The sequence below is a fragment of the Nelusetta ayraudi genome, unplaced genomic scaffold (assembly GCF_046127955.1).
Source record: "Nelusetta ayraudi isolate G7.1 ecotype Tasmania unplaced genomic scaffold, CSIRO-AGI_Nayr_v1 ptg000013l, whole genome shotgun sequence".
Lineage (NCBI taxonomy): Eukaryota > Metazoa > Chordata > Actinopteri > Tetraodontiformes > Monacanthidae > Nelusetta > Nelusetta ayraudi.
Window position 1 is genome coordinate 3,315,617 of NW_027466063.1, and position 19,330 is coordinate 3,334,946.

Genomic DNA, 19,330 nt, shown 5'->3' on the forward strand with positions numbered 1-19,330 from the left:
AAACAATGGCATGACAACAATGAGATTAAAAACTTTATCATGTAAATCTGCTCTGGATTTTCCGCGTCCATTTGCTCTTATTGTAGACTTTCAGCATCCACCAAGCAGCAACTGCGGGTGCACTTCCATCAGGCGTAGGTAATCAGATTAAATGCTGACCTGATTAAAATCACGTCATAGAAACCTCATCAAATTGCCTCGATCCGATCGACTGGCTTGACGTGCAAGATGACACTCCCGGCTGGAGTCAAAATATCATAAAAGCATCAATTTGACGGCAGCGCAGGTCAGGTGCAAGTGCAATCAGCATACATGTTGCAATTTCAATCCAGGGATCCAAGGAGGACTGTGACCTGGTCCCTGCGACCTAAAAACCAGACCGGCCCAACAGGAATTCCCCACTGGGAAAAAGTATTTTTGAATCACTTGTGTGGATTAGGTCATAGAAAACAACTGTCACCCTTACCCTTGACCTAAGGATTAAGTCTGTAGAATTAAAAGTCATGTTGTCCTCTGCAATAATAGTAGTGCATGTTAAGACAAAAAAAGCAACAAGTGCATTTGCTTCCTGCGTAACACATAAAGATGAACCACTTTAGCAGGCGCAACATGGAACCCCGATGCCGCGACACAAACATATCACAGGCAGTTGCCAAATACACATCCACCCGTCTATCCATCCGTCCATCCATCGTCCACCCATCCCACTGTCTGTCTGTCCGTCAATCCACCTGCACATCCGTCCATCCTTCCATCCATCCAGTTACCCCTCCATCCATCAATCTGCCCACCCATCTGTCCATCCATCCACCCCCCCGCCGACTCACTCATACATCCATCCATCCATCCATCCATCCACCACTGCTTATCCTGCACTCAGTTTTGCATTGCGATGGTCGGCTACACGCTGGACAAGTCTCCAGTTCAGAGGTTTTAAATATGACTGGGAAAGAAATGATTAAAAAAAAAAAAAAATTATTGTTGGGGCAGAGAAGGAGGGAGGGTGGAGGGGGAGAAATCTTTATCCTGGACTTAATCACAGACGAGCAAAATCTGCTTGTATCGCAGCATTAATGCCCAGCAGCATGTCAGCGACACAGGGCTTAAAACACCATTTAAAGGCCTTCACTTGCAGTGGCGCTCTTGTTGGCCTCTGTTATATCTTATAAACCGCAGCAGCTTTTTGTCTGTCATAAAGGCCTTTATTTGGATTTTGAGATTATTAAAGGGACTTTGTGTTATCCCACCGCCCTCAAGGGATTTCAGCAGGTACAGAACACTTTCTGGTACTTTCCGCAAATGATGACAAACATACATGTGAATCATTAATTACACAATATCAGTCTTTGCACAGGGATCTCTGTCCCTATTACAGAAAGGTAACACTAACTTTTAAATAGATTTAAAGAATGTAACCCTTTTTCCTCTGTTTGTCCGTCCAAATTAAAGATGTCATTTGATTTAAGCCCACGTAAGCCCAGTGTTTGTCTCTGTCCCTGGAGATGGAGCTCAAATTGATGCTTGATCCTTGGTTTATTTATCACAATGTGCAGCTGAAGCCCTTCTCCTGTTGTTTTCCATCTGCTAGCTTCATGCAGCTCTCTGATGGAATGAGAAGCAATTGTCTGTGAAAACCTGGAAGCTCAAGGTTTTGGGCACGGCCAATTCAAGACGAACTGGGCTGTCTTCTGGATCTTCTAGACTCTTGAATGTTGCCACATGAGCAGAATAGAGACAAGGAGCAGTTCTCTTCTTCTCCTTTGTACCTTAAAGTCTTTGTCCGCAGTCTTTTGGTTGGAGTTAGTGTTTACAAGTAACTTCCTTAGTAACTCACATGCTTATGCAGATTGGAAAATGCCACTTCTACATCTACACTGATGTTTGAAGTAAATGGGTTTGAACTAGCCCATTACCACCTTTGCCACAGCCTTGTGGCAGCTTGCTACGGAGGATTTTCCGGGAAGGCAGCTTTAATTTGCCTGGAGAAATAATGCTTCTCACTGACTGACTGACTGACTGACTGACTGACTGACTGATTGACCTAAAGTACAACCAATGAAATAAGCTTGTTTCAGGTAAAGCCCTGATCCCATTAGTCTACTACTGCTACTCTTACTCTAAGAATAATAATATGTTTGTGGCTCTCTCTTACCATTCTGTTTCATCAAGATAAGTAAATTATATCATGGTCCAAAAATAATGGCTTTTTATCTCGTGGGAATGGAATAAATTAACACGTTTATGTGTTTAAAATATTTCATTAACACAAGGTTTTTCAGCTATTTACACGTTTCAAAGGCACCCATCTATACGCTGTCTCTTAATGAAAGTTATTCCCCCTCATCGCTCTTTTTTTCTTGTGTATTTTCTTCCAGGATTACCTTGAGCCCAATCTGCTTCCTATTTGTGAACGATCGCTTCTTTCACTGAAGTTTTACATATGTATGTCTGAGGTCATAGGAAATCTCTTTAGCGTCTTTTGGGGTTGTAGCAGATTTATGTGACGCTAATCTGCGCTCGGCTTCGAACTGACTGGCTCCCTCTGCACAGCCTGATTACACTTTGCCGCTCTTCTTCCCAGAGACCCATCAAGTATTTGTGATAGCTTTAGGTTCTGGTCTTCAGGAACATTGTATCTTAGCTATAGGTTCTGGTCTTAATACTATTATTAAGTAATAGCTAACCAAAGGTATTACTTGAGCAACCTCTTAATGGTCTCAGAGCAAACTGAATGAAGTGGATTCCATCAGGTTTTTTTAAATCACATGTAAATATATATATTTTTTTGTATTTGTCTCCCATATTTATTTATAATTACCCTGTTGTATGAGGACAGTCTCAGTGTTGACATCAGTTTGTTGTCATTTCAAAGTTTATTTTGCTCCATTTACCACGGCCTAATGAGGGACGGGGTGAGCTCAGTGAAAACTTTCAGTGGGCCTTTTGTCTTTAAAACAATACATTTATCAAAGAAAGTCTTGTCCGGGCTTCATTAGCCTCGGCCTCGGCCTGCGGGGGGTGAATGGAGATGACGTTTAAAACAATTGCTTGCGCAGAAAACAGCTGCCAATCACTCTTAAAGGGGAAGGATTCCAATTAATATCCCTCTCCTAATCCCCATGTTTCACCTCACCCCCTCCGCTTTGTCCACCTCTCCCTCTCCGTCCTACTCCCCTCTCCCACTCTCCTCTCCGAGCAGGAGCGCGTGGCATCCGAGTTCACATGTGACATTCGCCCTGAGGGAATCACTTTGCTCAGCCAAACATAAAGTTTTAGTGCCGTGTGTCGTGTTGGAGAAAAACAATTTTCAAGGGAGATGCAAAGGAAGCCAAGCTGGCTGAGTGGTGACGAGTGGCGTGCGTTGCTGCGGGAAGAGTGAAGTTGGAGGCTGAGGTGCCGAGAGGAACAGGTGGAGCGCAAGTTGTACATTCTAACACAACTGATTCCATAAGGTAAGCTGGGCCACTTTTTTTGCTACGTGGTTTGTGTTAGTTTTAGCTGAAACAAAGATGTGTAACAAGTCCTGTCTGTTCCTACTGATGAAGATGAGCTCAGAACATTAATGTCTGGGTGACTACTGAAACATTTTTTTTCATTAACAATCTAACTCATTTGCCTAAAGCTTTATGTATATTATTGCAAATGTATCTTTTACGCCATGTTTATTTCATGTGCAGAACTGTACACCCAAGTTTGGCGTCAGGTCTTTAGAAATTTTAGTGTTTCTTCTTTTAAAAACCCAAAATAAACAAAAAAAACACCAGCAACAAATTTTTCTACTTGTGCTTTTTATGCTCCCAAAAGATTAAAATACTTGCTGCAGGTTCATGATACTTGCTGTAATGAGACACAACATTATTAGAAGCATGTCACTTGCAGTACAGTGCTAATCAGTGTGAACTTTGATAGATATTCAGTTTACAGTAATTAGATAGTAATTATTACAACATCAAGTAAATCAAGTTTGTACTGCTCCGCCAAGTAAATCACTTATGGACCCTGAGTTTTCATTGACACTCCCTGGTGTTGCCTAGTAAACTCTTGACTCGGCCACTCCGCCCCCACACTTCCCTCCTGCGTGTCTCAGGATAAGCTGGTTGAGGTGCATTCAGGACACTTAATTGAGGTAACCAGGTGGTCCCTGACACGCCGCTGCACTCTTGGCCCTCACTCTGGCTCCTCTCTGCTCTGCTCTTCTCGCAGCGCCCGGACGCTTGGATGCATTTATCACTGGATACCATGAGCATGGTGGACGACAGCTGCCTCTCACCCAGCCACTTCCACGAGATGGGCAAAGGTGGGGGCATCGCTGCGGGGGGCCGCGTCCACAGTATTGATGTCATTCTAGGTTTCAGTAAAGATCAGGAGCCCCTGCTCAGCCCTGCTGGGGCCCCGCAGCCTCACAAAATGGACATAGATGGCCTGGGAGAGGCCGGGAAGCAGCAGGAGCCCTCGTCACACCCGACGTACAGCGGACACCTCGCATCTCTGAGAAACAGCGGCTCAGAGCAGCAGCAGCAGCAGCAGCAGCAGTACCACGGTGAGTCAAGCTGCTGATGCTCGTGTTGCTGGTCTCCATCCTGGTAGAGTGGATGTATTTCATGTGCAAATAGCACATTTTGGTCTCATAATTAGGTGAACCTACAAAGATTGTCTACAATATTGGCTGGTGGACTAGCGACAGACTTAGGTCCAAGTATGAAGGCTGACCAAGTTTATACATGAAACTTCATAAATAGATCAATGAATACAGCTGCGCTTAGACTTGTAAAATTTCACATGACTTCTGGGCAAAGAGATCTGTCCTCAGTTCTTATGATCTGAATTAAAGTTAAATTTATATAATCATCTTATTAAACCCTTAAAGCACGATACATGGGTTCATGCTGTTAATACTGCTGCATTTTTCTTTATTGAAAAGGGAACCATACCAAAGTGAACATGTGACTGCACAAGTTATTACAATTTGACATGGCAGTTATAAAAATACTGAAAACAAAGAATTTATAACTGAAATGTCAAATGAGCATCGTTTGATACAATATGATTTAGAAATGAACAGATTAAGTCCTGGAAGTAGATTCATATTTATTCTTCACATGACAACAGCAACAAGGTCTCTGGGGGCATTAAACCTTTTCCAATTATTTTTTTTCCTTGCAAGCTGTTTCGATCATCATTTGACATACCGAGGAACCTTTCCATTTAAAATCCTTTTTTAAAAAAAGAAACAGTTATTTCACTATGCAATTTCAAACAAAGCTGTTGCAGCCTGCATGCATTTCGAAAGCAAAACAGCCCCTGGGCCGCCTGCCGTGCACGCTGAAACAGAGAGCAACATCACAGGACAAGATGGTGTGTGGGGGGGCTTTGCGTCCTCAAACTAAATCCTATCCCCTTGTGGAATTCCCCTAATCTTCTCTTCTGCCCAGATTAGATTGTGCTTCAGTTATTGAGTGTTATTGTTATCGTTCTGTCTCAGTGTCTGTCAAATTCATCGCGTTTAATCTGGGGCTATTTCTTTTTTTTCTTTACACGCTGTATCTGGCAGGTGGTTGATGGGTTGTTTTTTTTTTTGGCCACCAATGGTACCACATCACACCCGAACCTGGCGTCACCATCGGTTTTATTTTGCTGCCGCCAAGACTCCGCCTTTCCTAATTTCTGTTGATTATCATGCATCCACACCGGTGACATCACTCCTTTGTGCAGAGCTATTCTGTGATGTCAACCGCTTGGGTTCCCCCGAACGAACAACTTTTCTGTTTGGTGTCAGTGCCCCCCCTTCCCACTCCCCCCAGCCACCCAGCCACCCCTCCGCCCGTCCTAAGATGTTCTGCTGGCTGATAAACAGTGGCAGCCTTCAGACCAGCAGCTATGATGGTCTGTCAGGCCAAGAGCTGGTCACTGAACCAGACCTGACCCCTGCCTTTGTCTGAGCCTGGCCTTTGTCATGGCTGCTTAATGAGAGGTGGAGAGACGAACCCCTAAAAAACCCCTCTTAACCTGCTTTTGCCTTTTCCTGCACTCCCATTTGTCGGCTCCAAGGACCACGGTGACCTCCTCCTTTGTCTCCGTCAGCACGTCTCACTCGCAGTGACATGCTCACATTTGAATTTGTTTGAGTTGTTTCTAATGAGGAAGTGAAACGGGCACACTCAACACGTGTGGGATGATAATGGCTGGAGGCAAAGCTCTGACGCAGACATGGTGCGACTGCAAATGCAGTCAAATGTGCGTAACATTAAGATTCTGGTCACCTGTGAGAGTTGTATAGTTTGTAAAATCAGTCACTGTCTTTGTGAGTCGGTGATTTTAAAGCCAATGGATCTACACAACCTACAAAGATCTTCTCTGTGGCTCGAACACAGTCTTCCTGAGTCAGTTTGACAGCAGCTCGTGGTCTACAGTGCCAGAACACCAATTCACATTGTGGATCAATATTTTTTTAAATTTCATTTTATTATTCCTGACCACTCTCCTCTTCTATTGGATACTTGAAAGCTTAAAGAGAACCCCAAACACAGAAGCAAAACTCCATATTTACAATGAAATGTTGACTCTTATTTCCGTGCGTTCTACCACAGTTCTGCAGAACTTCTGCACCTCTCTAATATAAAAAAAATATGTATATTTTTTTTCCCAGGTAGTATTTTTGTGGATGAAAATTTTTCGTGCACAGACCAAACAGGTTCTTGAGTCAGGTGTTCAGGTTTGATCCTGGCACACATCTCACCTCCGGAGCAGTTGTTTATGAAAGCACTGTGTCTGGATGACTGTATCTTTAAAAATAATAATAATAATTACTTGTTGCCTTGTCTCATCCAGCTAAAAAAAAAAAAAGTTAAACTTGTCTCAAAAACATGTAAACGTTCATTTCGTTGTTTCATGAGTTTCTCCTCTGTCTGAAAGGTGACCCGACAGGAGAGTGACAGTCTGTGCCTCAGTCATAGCCAGTTTTAATGGAATAAACTAGGAGTGTTTTTTTTATACAGTGTAGCGTCCTTGTACCTGGGCTGTATGTGATTGTTATGTGATCCAGAGGAAACAGGAAAGGGGGGCAGCCTTGTTTTTCCAACATCTTTACGAGGACAGTTTACATTTGGAGACGATCACCTGGGAACAACTTTTCTAAATCCGATTAGGAATGTTTTTGGGCTCCGCTGAAGTTCAGGGGATTGCTTGCTTCACTGACCTACAGTAGCCCATTGTTAAATGTGTCAAACTGATGTCTGCTCTACTGGAAAGAGAGCCACGCATTCTTCATTACGCTCCGAGACTCCCTGCCCTTAGTTTTCCTGCAGATTTTTGCCAACAAATACTTTTGACACTCTGACATTAACAAGGTCACACGTCTCCCGTCATCCCGTTTCAGATTCCGGCCTGTTCGCAAACAAGTGTGACGAGGAGCTGAGCGAACTGAGGAAGAGCACAGAGAGTGACGAAGGCAAGTCCCCGGAACCGTGCAAGGACGATCAGCCTAAGAAGAAGCACAGACGCAACCGCACAACCTTCACCACCTACCAGCTGCATGAGCTGGAACGTGCCTTCGAGAAATCCCATTACCCAGACGTGTACAGCCGTGAGGAGCTGGCCATGAAGGTGAACCTGCCAGAAGTCCGAGTTCAGGTAGGAGGACGCTGCACCTCATGTACCACATCTAGAGCAGCAGAAGCAGCATCGCAGGCTTTAGATACATCTCTCAATTATGACCATTGAATCTTAACCTGCTGTTTGCCTGGGTTGCGATAATGAGTCTTCATGCTGATGTATTTCTTCTTTTTGCCGTGGGTTGTGCCCTAACCTGGTATTAGATTGATTAGATATCCACCCTAGATACTGAGCTGACCTCAAGACTTTGGCTCTGTTCCAAACGCTGTTGCTCCTGGAGCTCACAGCAGAGCGCTAAGCCCTTTGGCTTGTCAGCGAACAGGTGACGAGATTGTGGAGCTGTTATGCAAGTGAGGATGTGTGCGTTTTCAGCTGTTTAAACTCACCCACGCACGGCACATTCACGGAGGGGGGTTAAGGACAGGAAGTTTCAAGAGGAGGTAATTAAAGACTCTGGAAGTTAATGGGTGTCGCTCTCAGAGCAAACTGAATGTCAGCGATAAAATGCGTAGATTAATGTCTCAACAAAAGGTTTAGTTTGCCACAAAATAAAGGTGAAAAAAGGCCATAGTGTCCACAGATTTTTTTCAAATGCAATTTACATTCTGATGCTGCTTTAGATGAACTTTCCCCATTTTGACCACATTGGGAAATCCATGTTGAATCATCCAACAATATCAAACTGACAAAACAAATACGATGAGACTGACTGCGTCCACGTGAGACCGGGACACACCTCACGATGATTCTTGTCCCCCAGGTCTGGTTCCAGAACCGCAGAGCGAAGTGGCGTCGGCAGGAAAAGATGGACGCCAGCACCATGAAGCTCCACGACTCACCGATGCTGTCCTTCAACCGGCCAGGACCGGTTCACAGCAGCATGGGTCCCATGACCAACTCCCTCCCCCTGGACCCCTGGCTGTCCTCTCCTCTGTCCAGCAGCGCCCCGGTGCACAGCATCCCCGGCTTCATGGGTCCGGCTCAGGGCCTGCAGCCCAGCTACCCCAGCCACGGCTTCCTCAACTCCGCCCCTCATCCTCACTCTCACCCTCACCCTCACCCTCACTCTCACTCCCATCCATCCATGGGACAGGGGATGCAAAGCATGGCCCCGCCGCCCTACCACTGTCCCGCGCCGTATCCCGAGAAATACCCCCTGGAGGATGTGGACCAGCGCAGCTCCAGCATTGCCGCGCTGCGAATGAAGGCCAAGGAACACATCCAGTCTATGGATAAGACCTGGCACCCCATGTGACACTGGAACACCAACACTTCATCCCCCGGCCGAAGGGTGACAGACACAAAGTGACGTTCCAGCAACACATCGGTTTCCCACAAAGTGGAGGGAAATTGATTTTTAACTGAGACAATGAGGATTTATATATATAAAAAAGAAATCTTTGAACCTTTGTGAAGTATTTCTTCATCTCAAGGACACGAAGCTGACGAGTGAACTGTGCAGTGTTGTGGAATTTTTAAACCACTTGGTACCGGATGTCTTGTTTGCTGCTGTTTTCGTGGGAACTTGCTATGCAAGGAGCAAGGAGCTATTTTTGAACACCCGTCTTTTCTTTCAGACAGACCCTTTCTGAAAGTCCGAGTCGCATTTATGTGTGCAGATAATTGCTGAGAATGTCGCAGAAGAGTTATTCATGAAAGCAGGCAGCAAACTGAGGCAAATCTCAAACATGGGGATCGTTTTCATCTTTCCCTTGCTTTTTCTGTCAAATTATCCAGCCAGACAACTGCCAGCTGTTTGTTCTTAACCATTCCCTATTACTAATTGCTTTTACTAATTAATCCAATTTCAAGATTTCTATGGGTCAGCAGTCTCTGAGGACTTTGTAGTTAAAGTGTAGTCTTAAAATATTCTGTGAAGTCCTTGTGATATTAATAGGCAGTGACTATTAATGCATATCTGACTGTGCTTGATTTAAAGATGCGTAAATGGTGTTTGCCACCTACTGGCCCATTAGAATCTTGAGCCTATAGGCCAGGTGCTCTGATACGATGAGTACCACCGAAGCTAACTGTCATATCATAAACATGCAAGGGGTCAGAGGGAGATTTTCAGTAAATAGATCAACAGCTGTAAACGAGATAATCCTGTGGTGGGAAAATCAATCCGTTGTCGGAGACGTAAAGGCACTTTCACAGCAGGCCAGGGCTGAGAACATACCAAAAATAATCCTGCACATTTTCGAGCCTTTGATTTGTGCTGAAACGCTTTAAAAATGGAGCAAGGGACAACAGAAGGAATGATGTATGAATGAAAAGGTGCAGGGTTGCCTAAATTAGAAACCACTTTTTATTCAATTCACTTTGACCAACCAGATTCTTTTCTTCAAAATATTTTTGCTGCTGTATTATTTGTGATTCATTGTGCGGAAGTGACAGTTTGGATCTTTTTCAGTCTCATATTTTCAACATATTAACAGCAGTGTTTAATTTAGGCCCGTGGTCCACTGGAAAAGAAGAAAAAAAAATCCGTTTTGGCCCCTCATTTACCAAACGTTTGGGCAACCCTGGGCGAGTGAGCAGAGTAACCCTGTTTTTGCTTGAGTGGCTGTTTGGAGGAACAAACCTATTGGCAGCTCAGTGTTGGGTGGCTGTGTGTACGTGCAGGGCAGCAAAAAGAGCCCTGTGTGATGCATCACCCCACATAGTTTAGTCTTTGTTCAGCACAATTGATCCAAGTGTATCCCCTTTGTTTAAGACTAAAGAGGAGAAGGGGGAGTTTCATGCTGCACTAAATAGACCCTTGTAACCATTTTGCCATGGAAGTGTTTTTTTCTCCCTCCCTTTCTTTCTTAGTCAAAGGAGGAGAAGCATGGATTGTAGCTGCTTGGGTCATTAATGGCAAAGTTTCGGTCTTACACCATCTGCTGCAGTGTCAAGCTCTAGTTGTCTTCTAGATGGAGATCAAAGCCAGCCACGGTGTTTCATCTGAGCAGTGCGGATGAACAGATGTATTTGTAATTGGTGAAGGAATATATTTGGGAGCCACGTGTGCAGGAGGCTTCTCATTCATGGATATGCACCAGCGTAAAAGTTGTTTGCTGAGCCCACGAGCTAACCTTTTTGTCTTTATTATGAAAGAAGGAGAAGAGAATTCTCCTCATCTTTAAGTGCAATTTGAAATACATCTTCTTCTTTTTTTCTTTTTTTTTTTTTTACCTTTTTTTTGTTTTGTTTTTTTAAGAAAAGCAATTTGTATGGCCCATTGTATGATTGTGATATTTCTTTTTGAATTCAGTGTGGCTCCATACGGTCAGTCGTAATTACTGACTTATGACAACTATGACAGCAACATGAACAAATGTCTGGTATTTGAAATCCATGATTACACTGCTCAGAGAGGGAACACACCCCTTTTTCTTCCTTTTTGTTACTTTTTTGTTTTACATCTACTTTGAATCATCTGTGTGTGTGTTTTTGAACAATGTTTTTAGTGATGTTTAGATTTGTTTTCTATCAAGAACAAGCCAAAGGTTAGAAGACCATGAACAACAAAAAAAAAGAAATGCACTAGACGTTTGGCAGTTTTAGTATCTCCAATGTGAAAATGTACTGGACATTCAGTTTTGCGTCTTACTTGTTTTAGTAACATCTGTTCTGATGATTTCCTTGTTTTTCGGTTCCGCCGGTTTGTCCGAAAGTTGATATTCTGGAGAAAATGAAAAGAGAATCTACTGGAAATAAATATAGTTTGATAGAATGTTTTCTCTGCTCCCTTCTCACTGCACTGCTTTCATTTTGACCTGTGCACCCATTCCCACACATTCACTGTATTTTTTCTTACCCTGTGGGTCTAAAGACCAATCCAAGATTACTACAGTAATCTGTATCATCTGACATACATGGGCAGAGACATTTTTCTCCCTTTTTCTCTTACACTTGTGCCTTGTCTCTCTCTGTCATATAAAAGCTCTCCCTCCTTCCTTTCCTTACCCCTCCCAATCCGCTGTGCCGTTCCACAGTTTGGTGGCAGAGTGCCAGCCTATTAGGAAGATGAGACTCCAATCAATCAGGGCTTTCCAGGGGGGCCTCTGACCGTAGGAGCGACTCTCTAATTGCCCCCAGGCAGGCAGGCTGGTGAGCTCGGCCGCTGCAACACATGTTCACAGAGGGACCAGTGCCGCTGGGCTAGCTGGCCTCCTCAGCATGTGCCTCACTTTCTTGGACAGATGGAGGCCAATGTGGTCCTCATTACAAAGGCCAGTGGCTGTAACAGAGAATTGCGTTCTTTTTTGTTTGTTTTTTAGATGTATTTTTCACACCCTGACGTGACGTTCTGTATCACAGCGCTACATAACATCTGACACAGGATGTGTTTTTTAAAAACATAACATTATTTTTTTTATTGATATTCAGCAAAAACAGAAACCAAAAACAACAGTTGTAATCTTTGACCCTTTTAACTAGCTTAAAGTTAAAGAGGTGCAAAGTTACACAATAGTTACTACATTAAAAGACGTCTTAACACACAAAAAGGATTCTGAAACAATCTTACAACTAATTCTTTTTTTAACTAAAATAAACTCATCTGATAAATTAAGGAGCATCGCTGACAACAAACAACTCCCACACACAACTCTTGACAGTGGCTACATTCAATGTTAAAAACATTTTTTACAAAAACCAGCTGGCTTGTGCCATCCTATTATTATTCAAATTCATGGTTTTCCAAAGAAGCTGAAAAGTCAGTGGATAAGAAAACGAACCCTCCAGGACAGAAAGGATGAAAACAAATCCAGAGAATGTAAGGAAGTGGGAGAAAGAAAAAAAGATTAGGCAGGAGAAAAGTGTGGGAGTGAGAATAGAGTGAGTGAAAGTGAAGAGGAAGAGGGGAGGGAGAGTGGGATGGCTGCTCACCAGAGTTAATGATGTAGAAAATCCCCCAATTAGAGCGTTTTCCTGTGTTGCAGGATGAGTTCAGAGCGGGGTCCTCTGACAGCCAAAGGATTAGCACCCGGACTGGGCCGGGCCGGGCCGAGCCTGAGCAGACATTAGAAAACTTGTTGACGGCTTGGCACTGCTTAACAGGGGCCGGGCCGGAGCCGGAGCTGGAGCCACCGCCAGGGGCCGGGGTATGCATGCGTTTAGCCGGAGAAAGTGCAACAGAATAAAGCATGGGAAAGCAAGCAATGTGGAAAAAAACAGCTGTCATGGTTTTTCTCCACATTTTTTTTTTCAGTGCTGTGAACCAGTTTTATGTTTTGTTGCAGGATTACATATCTGCTCACACACCACAGCCCAATCTAATCCAGGGGTACTCCAAAAAAACAAACAAAAAAACTCTAAAAATAAAAACATAGCGGTAATGAAACAAAAACAATTTTTATTTTATGCATATATGTAACTTTTGTTTTTCCTAATATAATATTGCCGCAATTATAGACCAAAGTCCCGATGAGTTTATGCATAAATTGATTTTTGTAGATCAAATCTAACTCACTCGCCAGTACATGACATGTATATATATATATATATATATATATATATATATATGTATATATATATATATATATATATATATATATATATATATATATGTTAATATCAATATCAAAAATATTATATAGTAGTAAAGTTTTGTACCTGTTCCGCAGAGCTGCCACACTCGATGATGTCAGCCTTGTTGACTTAAGTGCAATCAGGAACTAACTCGGCTGTGCTCCACAGTTGTTCATTATGTACAGCTGAGTCCCTGACGACTAATTGAGTAATTGTGCAGTCCATTATTTCGTTCCTGCACCCCAGTAGATCTGAAAGGGCCACGGCTGGAATTAACAGCCTTATTGGAGAGACGCGTTCCTAGCAAAGGACAATAAGGGAAAATAGCGGAATTAATTGGGTTTGATTAAGAGAGCCTTTCAATGGGACACAGCTTTTTTTTTTTTTTTTTCTTTTCTTTTTTGCATGACATAATTAGAGTTCAGTTGTGGTGGGGGACTGGGCACTTGTTGGCGCCAGTGTTATGTGGGTGTGTCTATTAGACAGACAGAGATGGTGCTTCCTTTATTCAGACATGAGCTGTGCATCTGATGAACTAAAAAAAACTTACTCAGCATAGAGCACACAGCAAGGATCACATGGACCCTCTGTTTTCACAGTATAATGTAACTTTTATTGCTATAACAACCAATATTTATGCGTTTTGTTTGTTTTTGATTTTTTTTAAACTTCAGAGATGACATTGAATATGGAATATAGCATTGTCAGGTCGCAGTCATAGTCATACAACACATTTATGTTTTTCTATTGCAGTTTCGCTTGCAAACATAGCACGCTTCAGGCCTTACTAGATTAACAAATATTTTATTACTGTTTTGTAGTTTTAATTTTAATTAAGTAATGTCCTGTACTCTTGCAAAGACCCTTCAAGACTTGTTTTCAGTTAGCGTGAACAGGATCCCCCCCCAAAAAAAAAGGAACAATGCATACATATACGTATTTACCACCAAGTGTTAAAATTTAGAAATTTAAATTTGGAAATAGCACGCCCTCTATTGAATCCTTAAGGTAATGACAATTCCCCCCTCCCCGCAGACACACATACACACACACACGCACGCACGCACATGACAATCCCCCCACTCCCACTCACTCACACACACACACACACACACACGCACGCACGCACGCGTGATCACGCACGTGATCACGCTGGTGAACGTGGCTTAAAAAAAAAAAAAAAAAAAAAATTGATTCTGCATGATGAGATTAACACCACACTTCAGAAAAATTAATTAACAAAATGAATGCCACTTGGTTATAAACAGGAGGAGAATTGAAAGCTATTGAATATATTATAAAACTTTATTGGCCTTTTTGTTTTTGTTTTTTAAGATCAAAGAACTTCAAAGATTAGTTAAAACGTGTCGACCGCGCAGGGACAGGATGGTAAATGAGCAAGTGGCAACACAACTCTTGACGGATGCCGCTCACACAAGAGGAGGTTCTCGCTTGTAAGTACTATTTGTTTGTTTAAACAAATTTTGCTTCTTTTTTAAAAATAAAATAAAATAAAATAATACGTTTGTCGTGGGCGCAAACATATTTATTACACTCTGAACAGATATGTTGTGCAACAGCTGTCAACGTCTTTCAACGGTACACAAATATTCAATATTTGCACGGTGATTAAGAAAAAAATATTGTGCTACCACTGTGGCTATTGAGGATGCTACTGAGCGAAATCCAAGTTGTAAACCCGACTAACTTGTCACAAGGCAATACGAATAATATCAAGGCCACGGAAATAAATATTTTTTCCTGTAATAACACTTATTTTTGTGTCTCGTCATATCATGAATGGATTCTCGTAATATTGCTTTATCCTCGTGTTTCCCCCCTCTTAGTATGGCCCTAACAATAATATTAGCACTCCGTCGTAAGGTAACAGCGCTCAGCAGTCAGCAGCATTTCCGTGTTTTGATTTGACAGGCTTGCGTCACAAGGATGACAGATATCCCACAATGCACCGTTCCATTTTCACAACGGCTAAACTGAGAGACGCTAGATCTTGGACATAAATCTTCTTGTTCGTGGTGTATTTCGGCAACAGCAACATCTGCAAGTGGTGTTCCTGTTTGGTGCTCATCTGGTAGAATTCGCAGATCTGCTCGCATCTGTACGTATGTTGTCATGTTATTAGATTAGCTCCAAGCTAACTAAGCTACAGTCCGACTAGCATGATCCTCTTGTGCAAACAAGAGTGTCAGTGGGCGATTTGTTGACATTCAGTCAACCAAAATGACAGTCGTTGCTATACCGTGGCTCGAAGTTAGCCCACGCTTTTTGTCATGATGAATTATTCTACGAGTTGCTCATGATATGATTTTGTTTATGAACATTTACATTTTCCTGTTACATGACCTCAACTGCCTGACAAAGTAACTGAGAAAGTCTGAACTAATGGTCCTCCAAGCTATACTATCTTAAGATGTAATGAGGACGTTTGAGAAAATGAATAGATCAATAAGAGTAATTATAAAATAAGAATGGATAGGATGAAAATTTTTCGTACAGTGGTTTTTAGATTGGAAAACTGACACTACTTAAACAGATATCATTTTACTTTTCATCAGGTCTCTGACCCCCGGCTCTTGGCTGTGGATTAGGATTTCAGCCAAGGATGGATCCAGAATATGGACACCGCCTCTTCCGTCAAATCAATATTCAGAATGACAGTTTGAGTCCAATTGTGAGTGTTTTTTGTTTGTTTGCTTTCTTGTAAGTTCTCTACACTTGATCGTTTTTTGAGCACTAAGATAGAATTTGACCCTAAAGCCAAGATCAATACTTACTTGCATTTGTTGCTTTTTCAGAAAATGTCAAGGAGTCTGCATAGTCCGACATCGCTGTTGTCCTCACCAAGTAAACTTGGAGACCGATTTATTCCAACCAGAGCAGGTGCTAACTGGAATATCAACTTCCACAGGATCAATGTAAGGAAGCAGATCTTAGTTTAGTTTCGGTTGCTGCTTTTCACAGCACTTGCAAAGATGTCAGTCTAATGTCAAAAATATTGAAAGCATTTTTATGATTGTCAGGAAAACGAGAAGTCCCCCAGTCAAAACAGGAAAGCAAAGGATGCCTCTTCTGATAATATCAAAGGTATAAATTGTGTTTTATACCTTTTGTAAAACAAAAAGATTTTAAAGGGACACATGTTGTGGTCTTTCTTTTGATCTATGTTTTGCACCATGTTTTTTGTGCTCTTAAATTAACTATGCTTTATAAATCTAGCAGATGGACAGGCCTACTCTGCTTTGTTAAAGAATGAACTTCTGGGAGCTGGAATAGAAAAGATTCAAGACCCTCAGACAGAAGACAGACGCTTGCAGCCATCAATCCCAGAAAAGAGAAGTCTCTTTACTGTATGAACATTGTTTTATTTCCTATTTTTTCCTTTATATATTGAATTGCATTTCCAAATATTTTAAACAGACTGAAAAGGGCATCGTTTTTTTGTCATATGTTTATTCTTCACAACTGTGATATCGGATGTGGTTGAATAAATTTGGGTCTGTCTGTTTTTTGCAGTATTCAGTAAGTACCAAAAGTTTTTCTCCAGATAACTGCACCAACGTTTCACCCTACTCTTTATCTCCTGTCAGTAACAAAAGGTAAAATAAATAAATATACAAGTCTTAAACATTTATCTTGAGAATTAAAGAACCTTTCATTATATGTGAAGATCTCATGATGTGCAACTTTTCTTGTTACAGTCAGAATTTGCTGCGTTCACCAAGAAAGCCAACTCGGAAGATTTCAAAGATCCCTTTCAAAGTGCTTGATGCTCCAGAGTTGCAGGATGACTTTTACCTTAATTTGGTGGACTGGTCTTCTCTTAATGTGCTCAGTGTCGGGCTGGGAACATGCGTTTACTTGTGGAGTGCCTGCACCAGCCAGGTATATTAGAGTTTGAGCTACAGATTTTGAAACAAACTCTAACAGCTTGCTCAGTGTATATACATTTTTCATGTTCCTCAGGTAACAAGGTTGTGTGATCTAACAGTGGAGGGAGACTCGGTTACATCAGTGGGATGGTCAGAAAGGGTAGGTACAAATTAATAATTGCTTTCAAGAGCACCTTGTGAGGATTTTGTTTCATTTAGGATTTTTATTTTGAAAGAAATTTTCTTTTTCTTGTTAATTTTAGGGCAACCTGGTAGCAGTAGGAACACACAAAGGCTATGTCCAGATCTGGGATGCTGGTGCTGGAAAAAGACTCTCCACATTGGAAGGACACACAGCAAGAGTTGGTGAGAACATGTGCTCAAAAACTCATGCATAGAAAGTATATTAAGCTCAGCTGAACATTACATTGTAAAGTCAGTACATTAAGGCTGTGTGTCCTGCAAACTGATCCGCTAACATTTCAGCTTTACTGTGTTGCAGGAGCGTTAGCATGGAATGCTGACCAGTTATCGTCAGGAAGCCGTGACCGTATGATTCTTCAAAGAGATGTGCGAACCCCTCCACTCCAGTCGGAAAGACGGTTGCAGGGCCACAGGCAGGAAGTGTGTGGTTTGAAGTGGAGCACTGACCATCAGCTGCTCGCTTCCGGCGGCAATGACAACACGGTACAGTTGTTATCGCCGTTAGATCTCACTCTGTCTTTGTGCAAGGACACTGCTTATTTGTAATTATTGACCCAGTCGCTTGCCATTTCAGCTACTGGTGTGGAATCACTCTTCACTCAGCCCAGTGCAAACGTACATGGACCACCTCGCCGCAGTCAAAGCCATCGCCTGGTCCCCCCACCAACACGGCCTGCTGGCCTCAGGGGGTGGAACAGCGGATCGCTGTATCCGATTTTGGAACACCTTAACCTCACAGCCACTGCAGTGCATGGATACTGGGTCTCAGGTCTGCAACCTGGCCTGGTCCAAACATGCCAATGAGCTAGTAAGTGTGTCCACATGAAGACGTTGCAAAATTAATTTGCCAGCAAAACGCATTGCATCTGTATGTCAGTATTAAAGCATCATCGCAATGTGTGTGTTTAAGGGGGATATGGGTGTTTCATGAAATTAATTATTTCACAGGTGAGCACTCATGGATACTCACAGAACCAGATCTTGGTGTGGAAATACCCATCTCTCACCCAGGTTGCCAAACTCACAGGACACTCCTACAGAGTGTTGTACCTGGTCAGTTTCACTTTTCTTGCACTGTAATGAGTAAAAGGTTTTCATTTTAAACTTTTAACAGAAATGCTTGAATCATTTGTCAACATATTGACACATTTTTAATCACTCTTAGGCAATGTCCCCAGATGGTGAGGCGATAGTAACTGGAGCTGGAGATGAGACTCTTCGGTTCTGGAATGTATTCAGTAAAACAAGGTCAACAAAGGTGAAAAAGCACTTCTCAGCACACCCTCAATTCACAGAGCCCCAAGACCAGCTACATAATAATCATGTGTTTCTTTATCTTTTTTTTTTTTTAGGAGTCTGTATCAGTTTTAAACCTCTTCACCAGGATACGATAACTTCAAGTAATTAGTCAAGTCAATATTATGACTCTAAAACTCAAGCTTTAAGAGACCTTCACATTGCTCCCAGATCGTTCGTCAACATGGTGCTAAGGAGACAGATGTGACTTGTTACCACAGAAAATTGCTATGAGAATAACTGAGCACTTCTTGGATGGGAGATTGTTATTGACTTTTTATGCTCTCATCATGAATGTATTTTTTTTTTTTTTTTTTTTTACTCATTGAACAATGTATATGTCAAACGAAAAAACAAACATAGGCCTTACTTGAACTGTTGTAATACCATGTTTTTTGTTTAAAAGGTGAGGACAGCATTTTTGTTTTTTGCTTAACTCAGGTCTTGTTTATTTAACGCTGCAGTGACTTCAGCGAAGAAAATGCCATTACATATTATTGTGAAAACACAAATACTACACCTGTGAAGGCCTTTTACAGTATGTGAGCTATGCTTACTGTGCTCTTTGGTGTACAAAGGTCGAGTGTGGTTTTCTGCATTACATTTTGCTCCTGAAGGTGAAGAAGGTCTAATGCTGTGCATCTGGACATTTACTACATGGTTGATTCTTTGTAGTAACGGGAAAAAAAATAAATATATTGGATCTAAATCTTTTGATGGCTGGCAGCTGATTTAATTTGTAATTAAGTAATTCTAACTAACTAATCTAATTCTTAAAATTACCATTGTAAAAAGTTTAAGGATTTATAAAG

The 19,330-nt window shown here is 42.0% G+C and overlaps 2 protein-coding genes across 6 annotated transcripts; both read left to right on the forward strand.

Moving 5' to 3' along the window:
- The first annotated feature begins 734 nt into the window (after positions 1-734).
- rx1 (retinal homeobox gene 1) lies at positions 735-11,329 on the forward strand. The gene is made up of 4 exons (XM_076022881.1): positions 735-3,452; positions 4,204-4,540; positions 7,376-7,629; positions 8,372-11,329. Exons 2-4 carry the CDS (start codon positions 4,219-4,221, stop codon positions 8,864-8,866), a joined length of 1,071 nt encoding a protein of 356 aa, XP_075878996.1. The 5' UTR covers positions 735-3,452; positions 4,204-4,218; the 3' UTR covers positions 8,867-11,329.
- Positions 11,330-11,603: 274 nt separating this feature from the next.
- LOC142885997 (fizzy-related protein homolog) lies at positions 11,604-19,227 on the forward strand. Of its 5 annotated transcripts, XM_076022870.1 has the most exons (15): positions 11,604-11,706; positions 14,464-14,582; positions 15,705-15,820; positions 15,945-16,064; positions 16,170-16,233; positions 16,366-16,496; positions 16,663-16,745; positions 16,848-17,031; positions 17,113-17,178; positions 17,282-17,384; positions 17,521-17,705; positions 17,797-18,030; positions 18,171-18,275; positions 18,388-18,480; positions 18,575-19,227. In XM_076022870.1, exons 3-15 carry the CDS (start codon positions 15,752-15,754, stop codon positions 18,614-18,616), a joined length of 1,479 nt encoding a protein of 492 aa, XP_075878985.1. In that variant the 5' UTR covers positions 11,604-11,706; positions 14,464-14,582; positions 15,705-15,751; the 3' UTR covers positions 18,617-19,227. The 5 variants fall into 5 exon arrangements, with proteins under 5 accessions (XP_075878985.1, XP_075878986.1, XP_075878988.1 ...); XM_076022871.1 differs by lacking the exon at positions 11,604-11,706 and having other exon boundaries at positions 14,409-14,582; XM_076022873.1 differs by lacking the exons at positions 11,604-11,706; positions 14,464-14,582 and adding an exon at positions 15,058-15,247 and having other exon boundaries at positions 16,369-16,496.
- The last annotated feature ends 103 nt before the right edge of the window (positions 19,228-19,330 follow it).